Below are 21,845 nucleotides of genomic sequence, written 5' to 3'. Positions count from 1 at the left end.
CTCTTGTTATTATTCAGTTAAAACACATTTCTTCTTTGTCACATTTTTTCCTCATTCTCCTATCAGTATGTTAATCTGCATTAATTACTCTAGGGATTAAAGAGGTCTCCAGTTTGTTTTAAGATATATGTATAAAAGATATATACACACACATGTATAATACTAAAAATATTTTTTAGAATTGAAATATATTTGTTTACATAGGGTTTTCTAGCCAGGCAAAAACTCATACTCAGCTTTGGGAATGAGATAAAAAATGCTCAGTTATGCTATGCCATCTAAGCTTATTGCTCCATCTTAAAAAAAAAAAAAAAGCGATAGTTCTTGAAATTGGGAGGAGGTGGTGGTGGTGAATGCTAGTGGTAAAGAATCTGACTGCCAGTGCAGCAGACTTAAGAGACTCAGGTTCAGTCCCTGGGTCAGGAAGATCCCCTGGAGGAGGGCATGGCAACCCACTCCAGTATTCTTGCCTGGAGAATCCCATTGACAGCGGAGCCTGGAGGGCTACAGTTCATGAGGTCGCAAAGAGTCAGACATGATTTAAGTGACTTGGCACGTACGGCAGTGGTGGAAGTAAGGGGGTTATTGCTCAGTCGCAAGAGAAAAAATGCTGTGTGCGCCAAACAGGCTGGTAAGGACGTGCTTTAAAATAGCACAGGACTTTGCATTTATCTCCTATGGCTGAGTAAAAGTTCCCTAGTCGTGTCCAACTCTGTACCCCATGGACTGTGGCCCACCAGGCTCCTCTATTCTTGGGATTCTCCAGGCAAGAACACGTATGAAGTGGGTAACCGTTCCCTTCTCCAGGGGATCCTCCCAACCCAGGGATCAAACCCAAGTCTTCCACATTGCAGGCGGATTCTTTATCGTCTGAGCCAACAGGAAAGCCCTTTATCTTCTACAGAAGTTGAAATTGACTTCAGCTAGCTATGTGTGGAGAGAGAATGATGGTAACTCTTACAGAATACTTCAGTCCAAGAGACAGCAATTTTCTGACATATAAACAGATTGTTGTTATTTAGTTGCTGTCCAACTCTTTTGCGACCACATATGCTATAACTCATCAGGCTCCTCTGTCCATGGGATTTTCCAGACAAGAATATTGGGGTGGGTTGCCATTTCCTTCTCCAGGGGATTTTCCCGACCCAGGGATCAAACCCACATCTCCTGCATTGGCAGGCAGATTCTTTACCACTGAATCACCTGAGAAGCCCATATAAACAGATATATTTAATTTTAATTTAAAATGAGCAGGCATTGCCTTGATCAGGTTGTTTAGTTATTAAGCTCATTATCTTTCTTTGTTTTGAAGCTTTGTGTGAGGATAACCTAAAAGAAAAAGAACTCCTCAATGGAAATAACCATTTCTTTTTTAATACCTTTTTTGTATTTTTAAACTGTAACATATATATAGAAAATTACAAAATGCAGAAATATACAATATAAACACTATGAAATGAGTTCCTGTGGAAACCTCACCCGTATCAAGTGTTCCAGAAGTCTGCTTCTGCTCCTCTGTAGTGATATAGAACACATGTTCCTCTGTGGTACTCTAGAGGTAACCATTATCCTGAGTTTTTAACTGCCTTTTTACATATTCCTAAACCATGTAAGTTTAAAGTATTTCCTGCTCTTACACTTTATCACTCTGATAAATTTTTGTGTCTTATCTCTTTCACCTCTCTATGACATTCTTCTGCGTTACATTTATCTCTAGTTCATTTTTGTTACTATATAGAATTCCCTTGTGTGACTACTTCACAGTTTATATCAATTTATATATTCATTCTGTGGTTAAACATTGAGGTTATTTCTACTTTCTGGCTGTTAAATTCAGTACTGTTCTGCACATGGTTATGCCGTGTTTCTGATGCATTCTTGCATGAGTCTTCTGGATACGTATATTGCTAGGTCATAAAATGTATATATTCAGATTTATTAGATAATGCCCGACTCTTTACCAACACGGTCATATCAGTTTGTGCACTTTCTAGCAGTATAGCTCTAGAAAGTTCTGTTGCTTCACATTTTTGCCAAAAGTTGATGATGTCAGCCCTTGATTGCCCGTCTAGTGGGTATGCAGTGGATTGCTATTATGGTTTTAATTTACATTTCTCTAAGTTTGTCATATGATTATTGGCTAGCTGGATTTGTGCTATTGTGATATGCTTGTTCAGATCTTTTCTTCACTTTTCAAGAGGAGTATCTGTTCATTAGAGCTGATTTCTCTCAAAATCATTAGAAATTAAAGTGAGATCTGAATTTTCATCATGTGTAGAAAGGATACATCTTTGTTTTCATTTTGGTTTAATATAAAGGTAGAAACACCCATCAGATCAGATCAGATCAGATCAGTGGCTCAGTCGTGTCTGACCCTTCGCGACCCCATGAATCGCAGCACGCCAGGCCTCCCTGTCCATCACCAACTCCTGGAGTTCACTCAGACTCACGTCCATCGAGTCAGTGATGCCATCCAGCCATCTCATCCTCTGTTGTTCCCTTCTCCTTCTGCCCCCAATCCCCCCCAGCATCAGAGTCTTTTCCAGTGAGTCAACTCTTCGCATGAGGTGGCCAAAGTACTGGAGTTTCAGCTTTAGCATCATTCCTTCCAAAGAAATCCCAGGGCTGATCTCCTTCAGAATGGATTGGTTGGATCTCCTTGCAGTCCCAGGGACTCTCAGGAGTCTTCTCCAACACCACAGTTCAAAAGCATCAACTCTTCGGCGCTCAGCCTTCTTCACAGTCCAACTCTCACATCCATACATGACCACAGGAAAAACCATAGCCTTGACTAGACGAACCTCTGTTGGCAAAGTAATGTCTCTGCTTTTGAATATGCTATCTAGGTTGGTCATAACTTTCCTTCCAAGGAGTAAGCATCTTTTAATTTCATGGCTGCAGTCACCATCTGCAGTGATTTTGGAGCCCGGAAAAATAAAGTCGGACACTGTTTCCACTCTTTCCCCATCTATTTCCCATGAAGTGGTAGGACCAGATGCCATGATCTTCGTTTTCTGAATGTTGAGCTTTAAGCCAACTTTTCCACTCTCCACTTTCACTTTCATCAAGAGGCTTTTTAGTTCCTCTTCACTTTCTGCCATAAGGGTGGTGTCATCTGCATATCTGAGGCTATTGATATTTCTCCCGGCAATCTTGATTCCAGTTTGTGTTTCTTCCAGTCCAGCGTTTCTCATGATGTACTCTGCATATAAGTTTAATAAACAGGGTGACAATATACAGCCTTGATGTACTCCTTTTCCTATTTGGAACCAGTCTGTTGTTCCATGTCCAGTTCTAACTGTTGCTTCCTGACCTGCATACACATTTCTCAAGAAGCAGATCAGGTGTTCTGATATTCCCATCTCTTTCAGAATTTTCCACAGTTTATTGTGATCCACACAGTCAAAGGCTTTGGCATAGTCAATAAAGCAGAAATAGATGTTTTTCTGGAACTCTCTTGCTTTTTTCCATGATCCAGCGGATGTTGGCAATTTGATCTCTGGTTCCTCTGCCTTTTCTAAAACCAGCTTGAACATCAGGAAGTTCACGGTTCACATATTGCTGAAGCCTGGCTTGGAGAATTTTGAGCATTACTTTACTAGTGTGTGAGATGAGTGCAGTTGTGCGGTAGTTTGAGCATTCTTTGGCATTGCCTTTGCCTATTTTGAAATTTATATCAGTCTCATATTTGTCATCGAAAAGCTGAAGAATTTAAATATCTTAAAATATTTTAGATAAAATAGGTGTAGTAAGGCCGCAAATTAAATATATTCCTTATGTTTAGACATAGGATTAATTGAAGATTATTTTTAGAGAATTTATTGCTATTACTTCATTTAAATAAATAGAACCCCGTTGAAAGCTTAGTTACTATCACATATATACATATTTATATATATAAATCCTGAGACTCTACTCCCTAAGAAATAGTTTCAAAAGCTTAAATAACATGAATAGTCTAAAGTCAATGTTAATCCTATCTCCTGACACCAGTAATATGACTTCTAATAGGAACTGATGAGCTTCAAGTTAAAAATACACTTACGGTAGGGCTTCCCCTGTGGCTCAGCGGTAAGAAATCTGCCTGCCAGTACAGGGAACGCAGGTTTGATACCTGGTCCAGGAAGATCCCACGTGCCTCAGAGCAGCTAAGCCTGTGTGCTCTGGAAACTGGGAGCACGGTGACTGAAGCCCCCGAGCCTAGAGACCGTGCTCTGCAACAAGAGAAACCACAGCAATGAGAAACCTGAGCACCACACCCAGAGAAAAGGGCTGCACAGCAACAGAGACCCAGCACAGCCAAAATAAATAAAAATACATTTATGGTAGAGCAGAGAAGCAAAAAACAGAGTAAAAATCACCCTGGAATCTCCTAAATCCTAAAATAAATGACTGTTAACACCCAGGAAATATGTCTTCAGACCTTTTCGTTGTGTATATGTACATAAGTTTATATTTTTTATAAAGATGGATCCTGATAAATATTTCATGACCTTTTTTTTCACTTGGAGATTTAAATATTTTATTTTGTTTTCTTGCAATACACATGTAGCAAGGATTTGGTCTGTTTTTAAAGACAAAACCATGATCCAGATTGGCCTTTGGACTTCCCCCTTCTGTTATAATGAAGTTCCTAGGGACTTCTGTGGAGGAGGGCTGAACAAAGCCAGCAGGCGTTGCTGATTATTGTAATCGGAATCACCAGTACTTTGGCTGTCAGAAACTTGGAATTTTTTTGTGTGAGCTATCGAAATTCTTAATGAACAGATACAAGTTCCTATTTATGGTATTAAGGGAACTTTTTTTGTTTATTTCAAGTCTTATATCCAGTAATGAATTCTGTTAAACTTTTATCATCCTTATATGTTCATAGTTCTGAAATCTTGAGGATTTAGCACTATGAGGAAAATCTACATATTCATCTATTTATATAAATTGCTAACTTCACAGGCTGTAATCATTCCACATTTGCTTTGTAGTAATCTCCTAAGTAACACGTCTGTTATTGTCAACAGAATATTTATAAACGAAGTACCAGTTGCTGGATCATATTCTAAATACTAACATTTTTTCATGTAGAACCCTTCGACTATAATATGCAGCAGAAGCAGTCTCAAATGCTAGAGGTGCAGGTGGAGCTCGGCAGCGTGAAAGACAGAGCAACAGAGCTGCAGGAGCAACTGAGCTCTGAGAAAATGGTGGTTTCCGAACTGAAAAGTGAGCTTGCACGGACTAAACTCGAACTAGAAGCAACACTGAAGGCCCAGCATAAGCACCTCAAGGAATTAGAGGCATTCAGGTGTGCCACACTGCTTGACTGTAAACCTGTATTAGTGAAAAGTGAAGTCGCTCAGTCGTGTCCAACTCTCTGCGACCCCATGGACTATAGCCGACTAGGCTCCTCTGTCCGTGGGATTTCCCAGGCAAGAGTACCGGAGTGGGTTGCCATTTCCTTCTCCAGGGGATCTTCCCAACCCCGGGATCGAACCCAGGTCTCCTGCATTGCAGGCAGATGCTTTACCATATGAGCCACGAGGGAAGCCATTAAAGTGAAGGACTTCATTATTACTGAAGGACTTGGAATAATTTTGTCACAGACACTGTGCAGATCTTACAAAAATATGACATTATATATGATGTTTAAATAACATGAAGCTGTTATTTATACAAAAAACTACAGCGGAAAGGAAACACTAAAGATTTTTCTAAATGATAAACTGAGGATTAGGTATTGGCATATTCTCTCCATGGCTTCAGTTCTGTTTGAGACTGTTGTTGGTTGTTGTATAAGACACATAAATTTGTTGTATAAGATACATAAATTTGACCTTCATTTTACCATCAAGTAATGTGAAATGATATTTATGATCTCAATGGAATTCATGGTCTAGTTAGGTAAAATATGCAAAATTTTAGAAAGATAATGCTTTTAAAAAGGATAAATTTGTTGATGTAAATACTGTGATATTCTGCTTGCCACGGGCACATTATAAGTATAGTCATTATTTTGAACATTTTCACACACACACACAAATGATTATTACGTTCAGTAAAAGTTAATGGAAATCCTTATTCTATTCCAAACATTAAATTGTTTACGATGGTAAATAATAATTAATAGTTGTATTACTAGAAACAGTTAATTGGAAGTGAACCACAGTGAAAAATCTTGAATCTTGATATGGTATATATTTTTCTATTAGTTTATAATGTGGAGAAGGCAATGGCACCCCACTCCAGTACCCTTGCCTGGAAAATCCCATGGGCGGAGGGGCCTGGTGGGCATAGTCCACAGGGCCGCACAGAATCCGACACGACCGAGCGACTTCACTTCACTTACAGTATGCCACCACGTTTCCGTGGATGCTGTTCTCTCTCTCTCAATAGATACTTGGTCAGAGTAGTTTTATGACAGTTCATTTGTCTCTGATTTAGGTTGGAAGTTAAAGATAAAACAGAGGAAGTTCATTTGCTTAATGACACGTTAGCCAGTGAACAGAAGAAATCCAGAGAGCTCCAGTGGGCTTTAGAGAAAGAGAAAGCCAAGCAGGGACGCAGTGAAGAACGGGACAAAGAAGAACTTGAGGTACTGTTTTCTTTATCTTTAAATGTCTGTGGAAGAATCCGCAGTGATAGAAGAGAAACGTACCTCTTCCTGCGGTGTCTGCCTTACACTCTTCATCAGGTGAAATAAATTGTTCACTATGTGTTGAATATTCTTACGGTGTTATCTAAAGTATTAGTAGAAATTGCTAATGGTATGATCCTTTTTTTCTTCTGCATGCAAGGATGCATAGAGACTCTTCTGCTACAGCATGTGTTTTAGGAATTTGAATTCGCGTATATACAATTTGATAAACACGGCAGTTGTATCTTTTTAGCCCAGAAGTGGTTTCAGTTCCTGTTTCTCCTAGGAAAGGAGAGCAGTGGTGCTTTTCTGGTAGCAAGAGCCCTTGCTACTGTATGTTATGAAAACTTACAGTGAGGCCCTTGATGCTGGGCTCACTCCCAGAGAGGCACACCCCAGCCTCGCACAGCTCACAGCAGGTCATACTACATGCAGTGCCATTTGCAGAGTTCTCCTTGAGCCCTTCTGTCTGTGTAAGCCCAGTACTTGCTAGCTCTGTGCTAAAAAAAACTATGCAGCCAGAATTGCTCTGTGCGCAGTGACTCAGTTAAACTGTTCACGAGCCCATCGGCTATAGCCTGCCAGGCTCATCTGTCCGTGTGATTTCCCTGGGAAGAATACTGGAGTGCGTTGCCATTTCCTACTCCAGGGATCTTCTGACCCAGGAATCAGACCCACGTCTCTTGTGTCTCCTGCATTGGCAGGCAGATCCTTTACCACTAGCGCCACCTGGGAAGCCCAACCAGAATTTCTACCCTGCTACATTTGGGTTTTGTTTTTTTTTCTAAGGTCCACCATGGTAGCCACTAGGCATTGTGAGCTTTCTGCCTAGCAAGGACATGTTATTTCTTCAGTTATCAATATTTTTTATCATCACAGATGTTTATAGATTTTGAGTAGTTTGTCCCCCTGCCTTCTCCATAAGCCCAATTATTTTAAGTTATGTAGTAATATATGGGAAAATTCAAGGAGTTTCAGGAACTCCCATCACATTATATGATAAATACTTTTATTTTTAAAGATTATTAATCTGCTGAATATTCCTTAAGTAGATATGATTAATGTTGGGAGAGAAAGTGTTATTTAGCTTAACTCTCTTTTGCTGATATTCTTTGATGAACATCAACTGGCTGCCCAAATAATTTTACACTCTAACTACTGAAAATATAAGTTAGCAAAATGGTCATCAGTTCTTTTACCAAATACTACCAACTTAGTATTAATAAAAGCACAATGGGCACAATTGTATACTTATGAATTATTTTTGCCAATATTAACATGAACAAATTCTCAAATTCAACTTTCTCCTACAAGGATCTGAAGTTTTCACTTGAGGGTCAGAAACAAAGAAATATCCAACTGAGTCAACTTTTGGAACAACAGAAACAGCAACTGAATGAATCACATCAGAAGATAGAATCACAAAGAGCGCTGCACGAGGCCCAGCTAGCTGAAGAACGAGGCCGCAACCTGGAGCTCCAGGTACTTCTTGAATCTGAGAAGGTTCGGATTCGGGAAATGACTAGTACCCTGGATCAGGAGCGGGAGTTACACGCACAGCTGCAGAGCAGCGATGATAGTGGGCAGCCCCGGCCATCCTTACCCTCAGAGGACCTCCTTAAAGAGCTTCAAAAACAGCTAGAGGAGAAACACAGTCGTATCGTAGAACTGTTAAATGAGACTGAGAAATATAAACTGGATTCTTTGCAAACAAGACAGCAAATGGAAAAGGATAGGCAGGTTCACAGAAAGACACTGCAGACAGAACAGGAGGCCAACACAGAGGGACAAAAGAAAATGCACGAGCTTCAGTCCAAGGTGGAAGATCTTCAGCGCCAGCTGGAAGAGAAAAGGCAGCAAGTTTATAAGCTAGACCTGGAAGGAAAACGACTGCAAGGAATTATGCAGGAATTCCAGAAGCAAGAACTAGAACGAGAAGAAGAACGAGAAAGTAGAAGAATTCTGTATCAGAATCTTAATGAGGTAAATTGACATTTTGTTTTAAAATATCTTTTAGAAGAATATTGCAGTCCTGTGATCATATAATTTTGATACTGGATTAAATGATGTACAATCATTTAAAAATCTATAGAAGTTTATTTGGAATATAAACAGTAATTGTGTTCTCTTAAGAAAGAATGTGATGTGCTATTTGTGGTACAATTTTCGTTTTTCTTTTTCTGTCCAAAATTTCTAGCCAACCGCTTGGAGTTTAACCAATGATCGAACCAGAAATTGGGTTCTTCAGCAGAAAATGGGAGAGACAAAGGAATCAAGCTATCCTAAAATGATTGAAATGAACGGAGGAGGAACTGGCTATCATCATGAATTGGAAATAATCAGACAAAAACTTCAGTGTGTGGCTTCAAAACTACAACATCTAGCCCAGAAAGCCTCCAACAGGTTAGAATTTGCTGCCTAACTTTTAGAAATGGCATTCTTAGGCAGGCTGGGCAGTCTGTCCCTCAGTAGTAGCTAGATAAGTTTTAAAGTTAATGCATGTTTACATTAGAAGGTTATCTTTAACAGAACTCACAGACCTGAAAACAATCCTCCTAACACCCTGACTCAGGCAAAGAGAACAATTAATGTAAAGGAGGAAAAAGAGGTGAAGTGGTGTCACCTGACCTGTAATGTTTGTGTTAGTAACACTGCTCCTTGAGTTGATACGTTTTGACTTTTTGCCCTTTTTTTCTTTTTTGAAGACTACAGTTTGAAACAGCAGATGATGAAGATTTTGTTTGGGTTCAGGAAAATATTGACAGAATTATTTTACAACTACAAAAATTAACTGGCCAGCCAGGAGAAGAGGTAAGACTTTTTAAAAACACTTTTTAAAGTATCGAGAGCAAAGCTATAGAAATTACATGAATCATTTGATACTGGCACTGCATTTTCTAAAAAAGTTTTATCGTTTCATTTATTTAAAATATTAGTAATGTTTGCCTTACCCCAACAGAAAATAGTGAAAGTTTGAGGGGAAGCAATATTATCATTATTGAAAAATTTTGCTGGCCTCTTACTTACGTTATGAAGAGCTTCTCGCAGCAGGAGTCTGCCTTTACCCACACCGCTCGGTGAGACCACGCTCGTGATGCTGCCACTGTGCTCAGTTCACTCGTGTGGCAAATCTGTTCAGTCCCTGTAGTTCTTGGCTTTTTTGTAACATTTGATACTTTTGACCTCTTCCATTTAAAATACCCTCTTTCCTTACCTTTTGTGGGAATATTCTCTCATTTCTTCCATTTCTTTTGTCATTCACCTTCAAGAGTTCCTCTTCTTCCTATGCTCGTCCATTGTTTTCCTCTTACTGTGAAAGCTCATTCATTCCCTAAGCCTGAATTCTCAGTAGACTTAATTATTGAACAAATACTTATATTGGGCACCTAGTACGTGCCAGGTACTGTACTGGGTTCTGAGGCTACGATCCTGCCCTTATGTGGCTTATCTTCTTGTGGACTGTGGTTCTAGTCTAGACCTTTGTCCTGTGTTCCAGGTTGATATTTTCAGTTATTTATGCAACACCTTTCCTTAGGGAAACATACCCCGCGGTGACACCTTTAGGAACCTCACAGGCATAGACCAGACTGAGCATCGTCTTCCTTTCTTCCTTCTGGCCCTGATCCCGCATTTCTGGTCATGGTATCGCCCAGTGTACAGTTGAAAGTCAGCACAGATCACTTTCCTTTGCTCTTACATGCACCCCCGGGCAGTCACTAGGGTCTGTGCCTTCTGGCTGCTAAATGTCTGTTCATGTGCCTTCGGTCATTGCCTGCATTCAGGCCTTCAGCATTCCTCACCTAGACTGTGGGCAATAACTTCCTGATGTCGCAGCTTGGCGCCACAATCTTTCTTCTCTAATATACTTTACTTTGCAGAGTACTGTCGAAGGACTCTTTGTCACACATAAATTTGTTTATGGCATGCTCCAGCCTCAAGCCTTTCGTTGCTCTTCACTACTACATTTAGGTCTGTCATCTGTATAATGAAAGCAGGCTTTACGGTTAGTCTTAATAAGCATGTCTGTAACTTCTTAAAGGTAACATACTCACTCAAGCCTTGTATCTTTGTACTTGCTGTTGTAATCACTTAATATGCCCTTCTTTCCTCCCTGGTGAAGTCCTGGTTATTACTTAAGACTCAGCACAAGCCATGGTTCTTCATGAAGTCTGTTGTTCTCAGTGAGTTCACATTTTATATGCATTATTCATAAACATTTGTGCTTGTATGACCTTACGCTGTTTTGTCTTTTAGCCTACCTTAATGTCCCCAGGTACTTCTTGCGGCTCATTAACTGAAAGACTACTAAGACAAAACACTGAGCTGACGGGACATATCAGCCAACTGACTGAAGAAAAGAATGATTTAAGAAACATGATTATGAAGCTGGAGGAGCAAATCAGGTGGCATCGACAGGCAGGAACTGGCAGAGATTACGTACGTCTGTTTTTATCATGGCTGCATACTTAGCATCTGATGTGTAGTAGCATCATTAGAAAATTGGATGGGAACCATAGTAGCTGTTTATTTATTGATTGATTGGGAATCTTTTCTGCCAGATTCTGGGTTTTGTATGTTCAGGATGTCTAATCCATACCCAGCCTTGCACATGAGAAAACTGAGGTCAGTAGTCAAACCAAGACACATTGATCTTCAAAGCCGAGTAAGTCCCTACCTGTGGGCCAGTTGCAGACACATGTGAAGAAGTGTTCAAATGTGTGTTCTGCCTGTTCTTCTCGATAATTTATCACTCGTTGTGTTCACAACTCAAGTGAAAATGCTATTCAATTGTGGATTTCAGTCTTAATAAACTACTTCGGGAGTTTATTTACATTTTTCCCTTTTAAAAACTATAAAATAACTAAACTGTCAGCTCTGTTACCATCAGTATGAAGACAGGAAAGACCTGTAAGACTGGCTTTGTGGTCAGACACACGGTAGCACATCCACACAGCTTCTGCAGAGACCCGCTTCCCCGTGTACATGCTGGCTTCCCCCCCTTTTCCAGTGTACTGCTTTTGGAACAGGCTCAGCATTTGGACCCAGGTGGTCCATTTTGAAAGTCTACCCCCAAAAAACAATGGAAAGAATTCCCTGGCAGTCCAGTGGTTAGGCCTCAATGCTTTCACTGCCATGGCCCAGGTTCAGTGCCTGGTCAGGAAACTTAAGATCTCTCAAGCCCTATGGCGCAGCCAAAACAAAAGACTATCGACTTTTTTAGTTGAATGCTCTACTAATCTAAACTAACTAATCTAAACATGGGTCCGGGCTTTCATAGGGACTTTTAGTTGTAAAGTTAATCTCCTCAACAAGGCCATAAACTTAAAAGTTAATGTTGTCCTATTAGTCGCTCTGTCGAGTTCAACTCTTTGCCACCCCTTGGACTGTAGCCCTCCAAGCTCCTCTGTCCATGGGATTCTCCAGGCAAGAACACTGCAGTTGCCATTCCTGTCTCAGGGGATCTTCCTGACTCAGGGATTGAACCCAGATCTCCAGCATTGCAGGCATATTCTTTACCATCCGAGCCTCCTAATGTCAGTTGAGATTGGCTTTGAACTTCTCCATCTGAGGTTGGAAAGCTGAATACTACTCTATATCTCCCATAGGGATACCTTTAATAAGTTAAATTCAGACTTTTCTTCAGAGACTTGTTCTTTAAAATCACATAAGTAGGCTCTGGCCTCTGCAGTCTTCTAGGTTTTCACTCAGTGGTGGCCCCAACATTGAAGCCATCATCACCTCAGAAAAAGAAGTCTGGAACAGAGAAAAACTGGCTCTCCAGAAATCCTTGAAGAGGGCAGAAGCTGAAGTGTACAAACTCAAAGCCGAGCTGAGGAACGAAGCTCTACTTCAGAATCTGAGCCCTGATTCCGAGCATGCCGCTATAAAGGTAGGAGACATCCTCCAGCTGAACATACAACAGAGTCGGTCCTCTGCTCTTGCCTTATTTCATCTCTCACTAACCCTAATGGTCAGACTAAAGAATTTGAGGTCACACTGAGGTGGTTTCTCCGGGTGTCTCAGTCTGTCATGAATGAGGTCTCTAGCTAGTCACAAAAAAACTGTGGTAAAGCATGCCGGGATTGGGACCAGGTTAAGCTCACAGAGGTCACAGAAGCAGCCCCCTGAGCTCATGGTCCCCATTCCTACAGTCTCATCCCTAATAAACCAACAGAAAGTTAGCTTTTCAATTCCGTATAGAAGCTCTGCTACTGTCAATATTAGAGGATCATGCTCTGTAATGGTAAGCCCTCTAAATAGCGTCTCTTATGACTTATAATGAATACTGTATTAATAGTACAACTACCTTAAGCAGTTAACTTAAAATCCAAAAAAAGAAAACGTTTGTAATATTTATTCCAACTATGGCATGAATGTAAGTTTATGACTCTTAAAGAAATAGAAAATATTAACATTGAAAAAGTTAAATGTGATGATAGTAATAAAAGTAGCTCTGTACTATTATACTCTATACTGTAAAAGCTTTATACTATTTTTGGCTAAGACAAAAATATTTGCGTTAACTATGATTAATAGGAGCTAAAATTCATTGACTAAATGGAAGTGGAAGTATCAAGGTCTAGCTTTACTTTCCACTTTGCTGGTAAAATAGAACACAGCGATGAGGTACCAGCCGTTCTACTCCTGCTACTAAAAATAAAGTCTAGATTATCTTCCCCTGCAGAAGGGTTTGAATAATGTCTTTCTGTTTTTCTTCCCTTTAAACAGAGAATTTATGGCAAATACCTGAGGGCAGAAAGCTTTCGGAAAGCTCTCATTTATCAGAAGAAATACCTGCTTCTGTTACTGGGTGGGTTCCAGGAGTGTGAGGAGGCCACCCTGGCCCTGCTGGCCCGCATGGGGGGACAGCCGGCCTTCACAGACCTGGAGGTGATCACCAACCGACCAAAGGGCTTCACCAGGTTTCGGTCAGCCGTCAGAGTGTCCATGGCGATTTCCAGGTGAGGTACTCGAAAGAAAAGGCATTGAGTAGAATGCATTCTGAGAAACTGAGTTATTTTTAGTCCTCTCTCTCTGCTCTGCCTCCTGCACCCTGTAGTCATCCAGTAGGAGTCACTTGACGTCACTGAAACACGCCTCCCTCTGTGCAGGTTTTCATCCTCTAGTCAGGGAGGGGAACTTCACATCATACCGGACAGACCCTACGGAAAGGGCCCTCCCAAAGGCAGCCAGCCAGTGACTCAGCTGGAATATCTGGTCTGGGTGGTCCCTCTCTCTTTTTTTTTTTTAATCTAAATAAGCCCATGAACTAGTTCAGACATATAAAAAAAAGAGATCATAAGGGAGAAAAATGCTTTTTGAAAAGTTACCTCGGCTGACATAGCTTCGTTTTCTTCACTACTACCACAGCCCCTCCAGCAGCCCAGCTGTAGAAATCCCTGGCCTGAGTGTGTGTTGGGCTCTGCTGGGGCGTTTGCTGCTCCTTTTTGGCCTTCCAAGCTAGGTACTGCCATGCTCACTCTGTATGTGGCTGAAATGGAGCCAGGAATCTGACTCCCTTGACGACAAAGCCTCCTGCCGCCCTCTCACCTGGCTAGATGCACCCAGACACCTCGATGCTTTGTCCTTGCTGCCCCTCCCTTTGCTTCTGTAGGCGGCAGACAGTCTCAAAGGACATTTTTTTTTTTAAGTACTGTCCAATCCCATTGTATTCAGGTTACTCACAAGTACCTCAGAAGGCCACAGAGGCAGAATAAGAGGTGGTATTAGTGCTTTTGTGTGCTGGGGACCATGTGCTATCTTTCAGCTCCTCACTGCCCTTCTCAGCTGGCCTCCGCACTGCCAGGGCCTTACAGCCTGCAGACTGTGTCTCCCAGGTGGCTTCCTATCTGGTTCTGTCATTTCTCAGCACTGGTATAAGAATTAGAGGGTTGGAGAAAGCAAAGAGCTTTCCTTCCTTTCACTCCCTTCATCACCTGGTACAGCCTATCCAGGGTTAAGTGCTGGGAGGTGCATTGACAAAGAAAAAAGACTTAATCCTCACTCACTCTCTCCCGGGGCAGAGCAGTATGCACAGCCCTCCAGACAGTAAGTGAGAGGTCACAGGAGTTAGCTGTTCATCTCGGTTTCAAGGACTCGGGAAGGCTCCTTGAGAGCCAGTTACCATTGAAGGACTTCACACTGTCACAGTCGTCTTCTTCTCTTGTATGTCCATTGTATTTTAACCGTCCTAAAAACCAAGCCTTGAAACTAGTTGAAATAAGAAATCAAAACTGGTGCTCCATGAGCTCTTGGGGCCAGAATGGGGCAGGCAGCGATTTGCTACAGCTGGGTTGTGACATAGCCACCCCCGTACCTTTTGAAGCCAGCACTGTATTTCATCCCTGACTGCACGGCCTCACTCTTCTTGCTTCCCCACTCACTCTCACTGCCAAATTAAGGGTCTTTCTGTTCTCTTTCCATCTCCTCTGCCCTTAGTCTCCATTCTTTCCTCCTCTTTTCATTTTTCCTCGCCCTTCCTTTGCCCATCCAGCTTCCCTTTTCTGTTACATTCGCTCTTCGTCTCTGTGTCCCATGCTCCTCTTAAGCCAGAACATGGTACTGGCAGCAGGAAACCTCTGCCTCATGGGAAAAGCCCTGCTCTGTTTCAGTTAGTTTTATCATAAACCACGGGACATTGGCATAATATTAGCCACGTGATTATGTTGAAATTTGATCTGCATTAATATTTAAATGTATGACTTGAATTCTGTAGAAAGTATGTGTCTATACTCTTTACACTATAGATGTTCTGTGAAATTTTCCATTGGAATCTCTTTTAGAATGAAATTTTTGGTTCGACGGTGGCATCGAGTCACAAGTTCTGGTTCCATCAATATTAACAGGGATGGCTTTGGATTGAATCCAGGTGAAGTCAAAATAGAATTTTTTCTTACGTTGGTGATTTCTCTAAAATTACTGCATATATAATAACCTTCCAAATGTGTTCTGGGACCTGTGTTGTCCAAAGACAGAGCCCTGATAACTAACAAAGCTGAGGACCTTGCTGTTCTGAAGAGTAGTAAAAGAGCTGATTTTTATGGCACACTTGGTTCACACTAGCCCGACTTTTTTCCATGTGTTCTCACAATTCTGTGATGTAAGCACAATTACAGATGAAAAACTGAAGCACAGAAAGCTTTTGTCATTTGCAACAAATTACCCAGTAGGGGATGGTGGCCCTAGCTGTTGGCTCCAGAGCCCACTCTGTTCAACTGCATTTAAGGTTCTGGTTCGAGATAGGATTGCTCTTACTCTATTATGTGGAAGTTTCAATTTGAAGTTTTCACAATTTAGCAATATTAAACAGGTTTCTGGGTTTACCAATAGGTGATATAAAAGTTAAAATTCCTTCTCTCTATGCTCAAACACTAGGGCTTCAGCATTTCAGGCAAAAGGAGGAGATGAGAAGCTGGGAAGCACACAGAGCTATAGACACACAGCATAACTGACATGTACTGGTAGTAAACCACCTTTTCCTCTTCTGTGCAGAGATAGAAGAAATATATTTGGTACTGTTCTAAATGAAGTGTTTTTGAAACATGCATCCCGGTGGCTCAGTGGTAAAGAATTTCCCTACTACCGCAGGAGACGCGAGTTCAATCCCTGGGTCAGGAAGATCCCCGGGGACGGGAATGGCAACCCCCTCCATTATTCTTGCCTGGAGAATTCCATGGACAGAGGAGCCTGGAGGGCTACAGTCCATAGGGTCACAAAGAGTCAGACATGACTGAGCACACACACATAGATCCTTATACTGAAACAGCTGAAATTTGAACCATAATGAATTCTGTGTTGTAAGTTAGTATGTCTTGGTTCCAGTTTTTTCCAATGAAAGTCAGCAGAACAGAGTGATAAAAGGACTTAATATTAACAGCATTAACAGTTTAATATTGTTAATCCACATTGCCTTTTCTCTCATAACATACACACTCAGACACTCCTCAGAGTAAGAAAATATTTTCTTAGAGCTATAGTTCCAGATTATCAGAAATTCTAATATTCAAAGGTTAAAAAAATAAGCTATACTATTGTTTCTCTAGCAATTTCTCTTGCTATTTCTGTAGCAAGAATAATTGAAAATGATTATAAATAGGAGATAGTGTAGTATAGTGCAGTATAGTCAGTCTTTTGAACCTTATCTGTTTTGTAGAAATTTTTCAAGGGCTTGGTATTTTTCTTTTCTTTACAAGGTACATTTTGGATTACTTTAGGTGCAGAAAAGACTGACACATTTTATCATTCTTCTGGCGGGCTGGAGCTTTATGGAGAACCGAGACATACTGCATACCGCTCAAGATCAGATCTGGACTATCCAAGGTCTCCTTTACCGTTTCAAAATAGGTAAGAGTTTGATAAAATCTATACCAGTGTTGTTATTGTTCAGTCACTAAGTCATGTCCAACTCTTTGTGACTTCATAGACTATAGCACACTAGGCTTCCCTGTCCTCCACTGTCTCCTGGAGTTTGCTCAAACTCATGTCCATTGAGTTGGTGATGCCAACCAACCATCTCGTCCTCTGCCACCCTCTTCTCCTCCTGCCCGCCCAATCTTTCTCAGCATCAGGGTCTTTTCCAGTGAGTCAGCTCTTTGCATCAGGTGGCCAAAGTATTGGTGCTTCAGCTTCAACATCAGTCCTTATTCTAGCAACAGAGAATGAAGGACACTGTTGGGGCTTTGCAATGAAATAGCTAAACATGTCTTTAGTTATATATTGTTTACATAATCTAATGCCCAGAACCAAAAAGAGTTTTTGAATTTGTAGCTGGTTCCCAGGGGTAAAGGAAACAGCGTTGATCACGTGTTACTCAGTATATGCGCTGTGGCTAGACATTAAGAAGGCATTAACTAAAACTGTGGCTTTGGAATTACGAAAAAAATCTCGCAAGTTTGCAGGACAAGATGCGTTCATACGTATGCAGCCTTCAGTGATGTTCTCGGCAGTAGCAGTTGTGCTGGGCATTCTTTTGATGACTTAGTGACTGCTTTGAATTTATTGACGAGTTTTTTCCTTAACACATGGCAGACTCAGAGGTGGGTGGATACATATAGATTGGGGAGTATACACGTGTTTTGCCTTTTGAGGGCAGGGGTGGAGGCAGGCTCATGAGTTACTTGCATTGTTTCTGGATAATTTGGATTCATCTTCATATTTTTAATCTCATAGGTACCCAGGCCTTCCAGCTGATTTAAACCCTGGTTCCTTAGCATGTTCTCAGCTTCAGAATTATGATCCTGACAGAGCCCTGACAGATTACATCACTCGGCTGGAGGCACTGCAAAGACGACTTGGAACTGTACAGTCAGGTACCCTCAGCTTAACCAAGTATTGGCAGCACCACAGTGCTAGATAGACCTGGAAATCTTTCTCTGTTTGAAATTCTTTGACTTTCCTCATTATTAATCAAGTTTTCTAGTTCAGTGCATGAGTTATCAGCTACCCTTTAGGAATTTAATACAAAACAGGATTTATCACCCTGGATCCCACTCTTCCCCCCAAAAATCCCTGCTCGTCTCATTGAGAAGATTAGGTGAGATGCACGATGAGCACCGATGTGCAGATACTCTGAAGCTTCCAGAGACTGCTGGAGGACTTGTTCCAAAGCAATTGCTTCTGCGCATGCAGATAAGGCATAGGGAGGCGAGAGGAAGACACAGGTTCTGTAGTCACTTAGTGCGGCTATAATCTCTGTTCCGACCTTGTGCTTTTGTGTATGATCCGAGGAACCCATCCCGGTCCAAAGACTGTAAGGATGACCTTTTATTTCTCTTCAAAAACACACAAAAAATTTCATTCTTAGAAGTGGATTGTGAGAAAAACCTCTTTCCCTCTTTTCAGTTCATTCCTGATTCAAAGGTTTTAAATCACTTCAATTTAATGACCTTTAAGTCAACTTTCATACACACAGACACGCACATATTATATATATATATATAACTATTATTAGAGACCCTTTTTTCTGCTATTCCTACAAAATAGATAGGACTCATCACCAGTTGTTTTTAGTAGTTTCTCTCTTCATACAAGAAATTGTCTAACTCAAACAACTTGTTGCTATAGGAAACTTTTATTATCATAGCTGGACTTTGTTGGTCTGAGCATCTAAATTTCACAAGATGTTGAAGAGTGAAATGTTCTATAGAACATTCAGCCCGCAGGGCACTTTACAGAAAATCTTAATGTTAATCTCACTTAGCATGTTACGGAGACAGATACAGATGCTTTTGAATATATATATTCAAAATTTCCTTTTAAAAAAATCAAGTTTGAATAAAACTTCTTTAGGAGAAAACAAAGCATTTTTTTTTAATGATAGGGAATAATCTTCTGCCCATCATGAACTAGTTAGTCTAAGTCACAATCTGATCTGAAATCATTGAACTATCCTGTTCCTGTCTTATAGGTTCAACTCAGTTTCATGCTGGCATGAGAAGATAATCCTTTGAAACATCATGAATTGATTTTAAACAGATTTCCTTTTGTAAATCAATGGTTCTTTTGTGCTTTTGTATTGTGGATATTCAATGGGACCAATGCGAACACAGCTTATGATTGTATACAAAGCCCTTGCCAGCACACAAAAACTGGAATTTGTACATATAAGCACTGTGTATGTATTCATGCACAATAATCATTCAATTACATGTATATTTGTGGAATGCTAATTTAAATGATTAAATTATAAACATTGTGTTATTTATCTAATGGGTGAAAAGATTAAACTTTTGGCATTATGATACAGTTGAATGTGTAGCTTGAGGTGTCCTGCACTTTTCTTATAAGGCTACTGAAGTTACATGTTTCTGCCTAATATATTTGCTACTGGTGATGAAGACAGATAATATCACTTGTAGAGACCTATTTTTGTATAATGGTAGAAGTTTTGAATTTTATGGGGTATTTTGTCAAGTACTGAAATAAAAATGACTTCACCGTTTTAACTACACTGTATTTGAACCTTCTTCATTTTTGTATAATTAACATTTTATTACGTTTTTATTAAAATTATATTTACAGCACATGCTCACTTCTACAAATTATAATGTTCACAAGAGCTTAGGATGCAAAGCTAATGTTGCCCCGTCCTTCCTGCTCCAACCATAGACTCAAGGATAGTTTTTGATATTTTTAATTCTTTTGATAGACAACAATTAAACAGCTGCAGTATGTGCTAGTACCTTTAGTTCCGGACATACCAGCTCCCGATATATTTTACTCAGTATGGTCTATTGACTTTCCAATAAGACAGTTAACCTTGAATTTTCTACCACTGGGCTTCCTTTCCTTTCAGTATCAATATTATAGCAAATTTTTTTTTGTCTTCTGTGATTTTCTTTTATAACTTTAGAGACTATCTTAAACCTCTCCGTTTCTTTTCTTCATCAAGTTTTCATAGTAACTTTTGGTTTTCCAGTTCAAAAGGTGAGGATATTAATGTTCCCCCCTCACCTTCCCCTGAAATCTCCTGAAGCCAAACTTCCCTATCATAGTGTCAAAGGTGTTAATATCTCCATGTATCTTACAATCAGCACCATATCTGCTATGTTTTTGTCCATAGCTTGACTTTAAAAATTGAAAATCAATAAAGCATCTCTAGCCTCAAAGCTATAGAAATGCTCTTCTGTGTTTTTCCATAAATACTAGGATCTCACTTCTTTTTTAAAGCCCATTTTTATGTTGTTTTATTTTTTCTCAATGCTTTCACTGAGAGAACTAAGACCCTGCAAGCTCCAAGGTGGGGCCAAAAAGAACCTTCTTCATTTTTAACGAGCCTTAGTTTTCAGTGCTTATCTTAGTCTCTCCAGGCTGCTATAACAAAATACCATAGCCTGGGTGGTTTATTCAACAATAGAAATTTATCTCTCACAGTTCTGAAGGCTAGAAAGTCCAAGATCAAAGCACCAGCAGATTTGCTATCTGGTGAGAGTCTGTTTTCCTAATTTCGTAGACTTATTTTCTGTGTCCTCATATGGCAGAGGGGCAAGGGTAATCTCTAAAGTTTCTCTTATGAGGGCACTAATCCCACTCGTGAGAGCTCCACCCCCTTGACCTCATCACCTTCCCCACTCAAATACCAACAAATTGGGGGTTCACTTTCAAAATACAAACCTGGAGAGACACAAGCATTTGGCCTATGGTAGTATATATCACCTTATTATTTATCTCAAATATGTAGGATTTAGAGATTCCGAAAGTTGTCCTAATTTTAGAATTAAATATTACCGGGATTATTCTTTCCCCACATGGAGGAAGAGTCTTCCTGTGTCCCTTTGTATCAACTTTAAGTCTACATACAGTGTCGTTTAGAACCCAAGGGGGTATTTTTGTGATTAATCCATATGAGGGTTTTGTCTTAACATTAGATAGTTTACAATTTATACCAAGACAAACAGGCAATCTACATTCTTGGAAATTTCAAATTACCTAAATCTTCCATATTAGCAGCTAAGTCCCAATAAAGTGTTCTAGAATACAAATGTATTCTAAAACAGTTGAAGAGGGGAGCTCATGGGTAAAACTTTTTTTTAGCTAAGCACAGCTTTCTATTCAAGGTAATTCCACTCTAAGAATGAGAAAAGAGTGAGTAGGTATTCTGATCAGTTTCACTCCCATTGTTTCCCCATCAGCATCCTTATAACATTAGGCCTCCACAGTCAGACTTGTTAATGCTTCTCAATAATTAGTCTACTGTAGTTGAAAACTAAATTTTGTTAAATCTTATAACTATTCACTAAACATGAACCAGCCTTACCACAGTTTTTTTTGTGCCATGAACCTTTCTAGCAATCTCATTAAACTATGGATCCCTTCTCAAAATAATGCTTTTTGGATGTGGACCATTTTTAAAATCTTTGTCAATTTATTACAGTGTTGTTTCTGGTTTATGTTTTGGTCTTTTGGCCCCGAGGCATGTGGGAACTTAGCTCCCGACCAGGGGTCCAGCCTGCACCCCCTGCACTGGAAGGTGAGGTCTTGAACACTAGACTGCCAGGGGAGTCCCCAGAATACTGTTTTTAAAAACATACAGTATATAGGATTGCAAGGGAACCAATTATATAGACATACTCAAACTTTAAAAAATTTTTGTGGTGAGTAAAGAAAGAAGATTTAACAGACTTATAATACCATAATTTCATAGTGATAAAAGTTATAAGACATCTATAATGTGATATGAAAAGTATCTGATTTCTGTTTGCAGAATCATGGATACTGC

General features: G+C 40.2%; 1 protein-coding gene across 19 annotated transcripts in view; it reads left to right on the top strand.

Moving 5' to 3' along the window:
• AKAP9 (A-kinase anchoring protein 9) overlaps nt 1-19,577 on the top strand; it is a 168,288-nt gene extending 148,711 nt beyond the window's left edge. For 15 of the 19 annotated variants that reach the window (XM_086397964.1, XM_086397963.1, XM_086397968.1 and 12 more), the window contains 12 exons: nt 5,080-5,299; nt 6,436-6,586; nt 7,943-8,611; nt 8,826-9,031; nt 9,334-9,439; nt 10,883-11,065; nt 12,318-12,518; nt 13,358-13,590; nt 15,412-15,497; nt 16,822-16,972; nt 17,798-17,937; nt 19,035-19,577. In XM_086397964.1, the coding sequence (XP_086254090.1) occupies nt 5,080-5,299; nt 6,436-6,586; nt 7,943-8,611; nt 8,826-9,031; nt 9,334-9,439; nt 10,883-11,065; nt 12,318-12,518; nt 13,358-13,590; nt 15,412-15,497; nt 16,822-16,972; nt 17,798-17,937; nt 19,035-19,069 (2,381 nt within the window). In that variant the 3' untranslated portion in view covers nt 19,070-19,577. The remainder of the gene's footprint in view (nt 1-5,079; nt 5,300-6,435; nt 6,587-7,942; nt 8,612-8,825; nt 9,032-9,333; nt 9,440-10,882; nt 11,066-12,317; nt 12,519-13,357; nt 13,591-15,411; nt 15,498-16,821; nt 16,973-17,797; nt 17,938-19,034) is intronic. The other 4 variants (XM_086397976.1, XM_086397961.1, XM_086397958.1 and 1 more) reach the window with 1 other exon arrangement.
• The last annotated feature ends 2,268 nt before the right edge of the window (nt 19,578-21,845 follow it).

This window comes from Bos grunniens, chromosome 4 (assembly GCF_055505025.1).
Source record: "Bos grunniens cultivar Pamir isolate PY7600 chromosome 4, Bosgru_T2T1.0, whole genome shotgun sequence".
In the NCBI taxonomy this organism is placed as follows: domain Eukaryota; kingdom Metazoa; phylum Chordata; class Mammalia; order Artiodactyla; family Bovidae; genus Bos; species Bos grunniens.
Note: the sequence above shows the minus strand (reverse complement) of the source record. Positions and strands in the feature narration are given on the sequence as shown.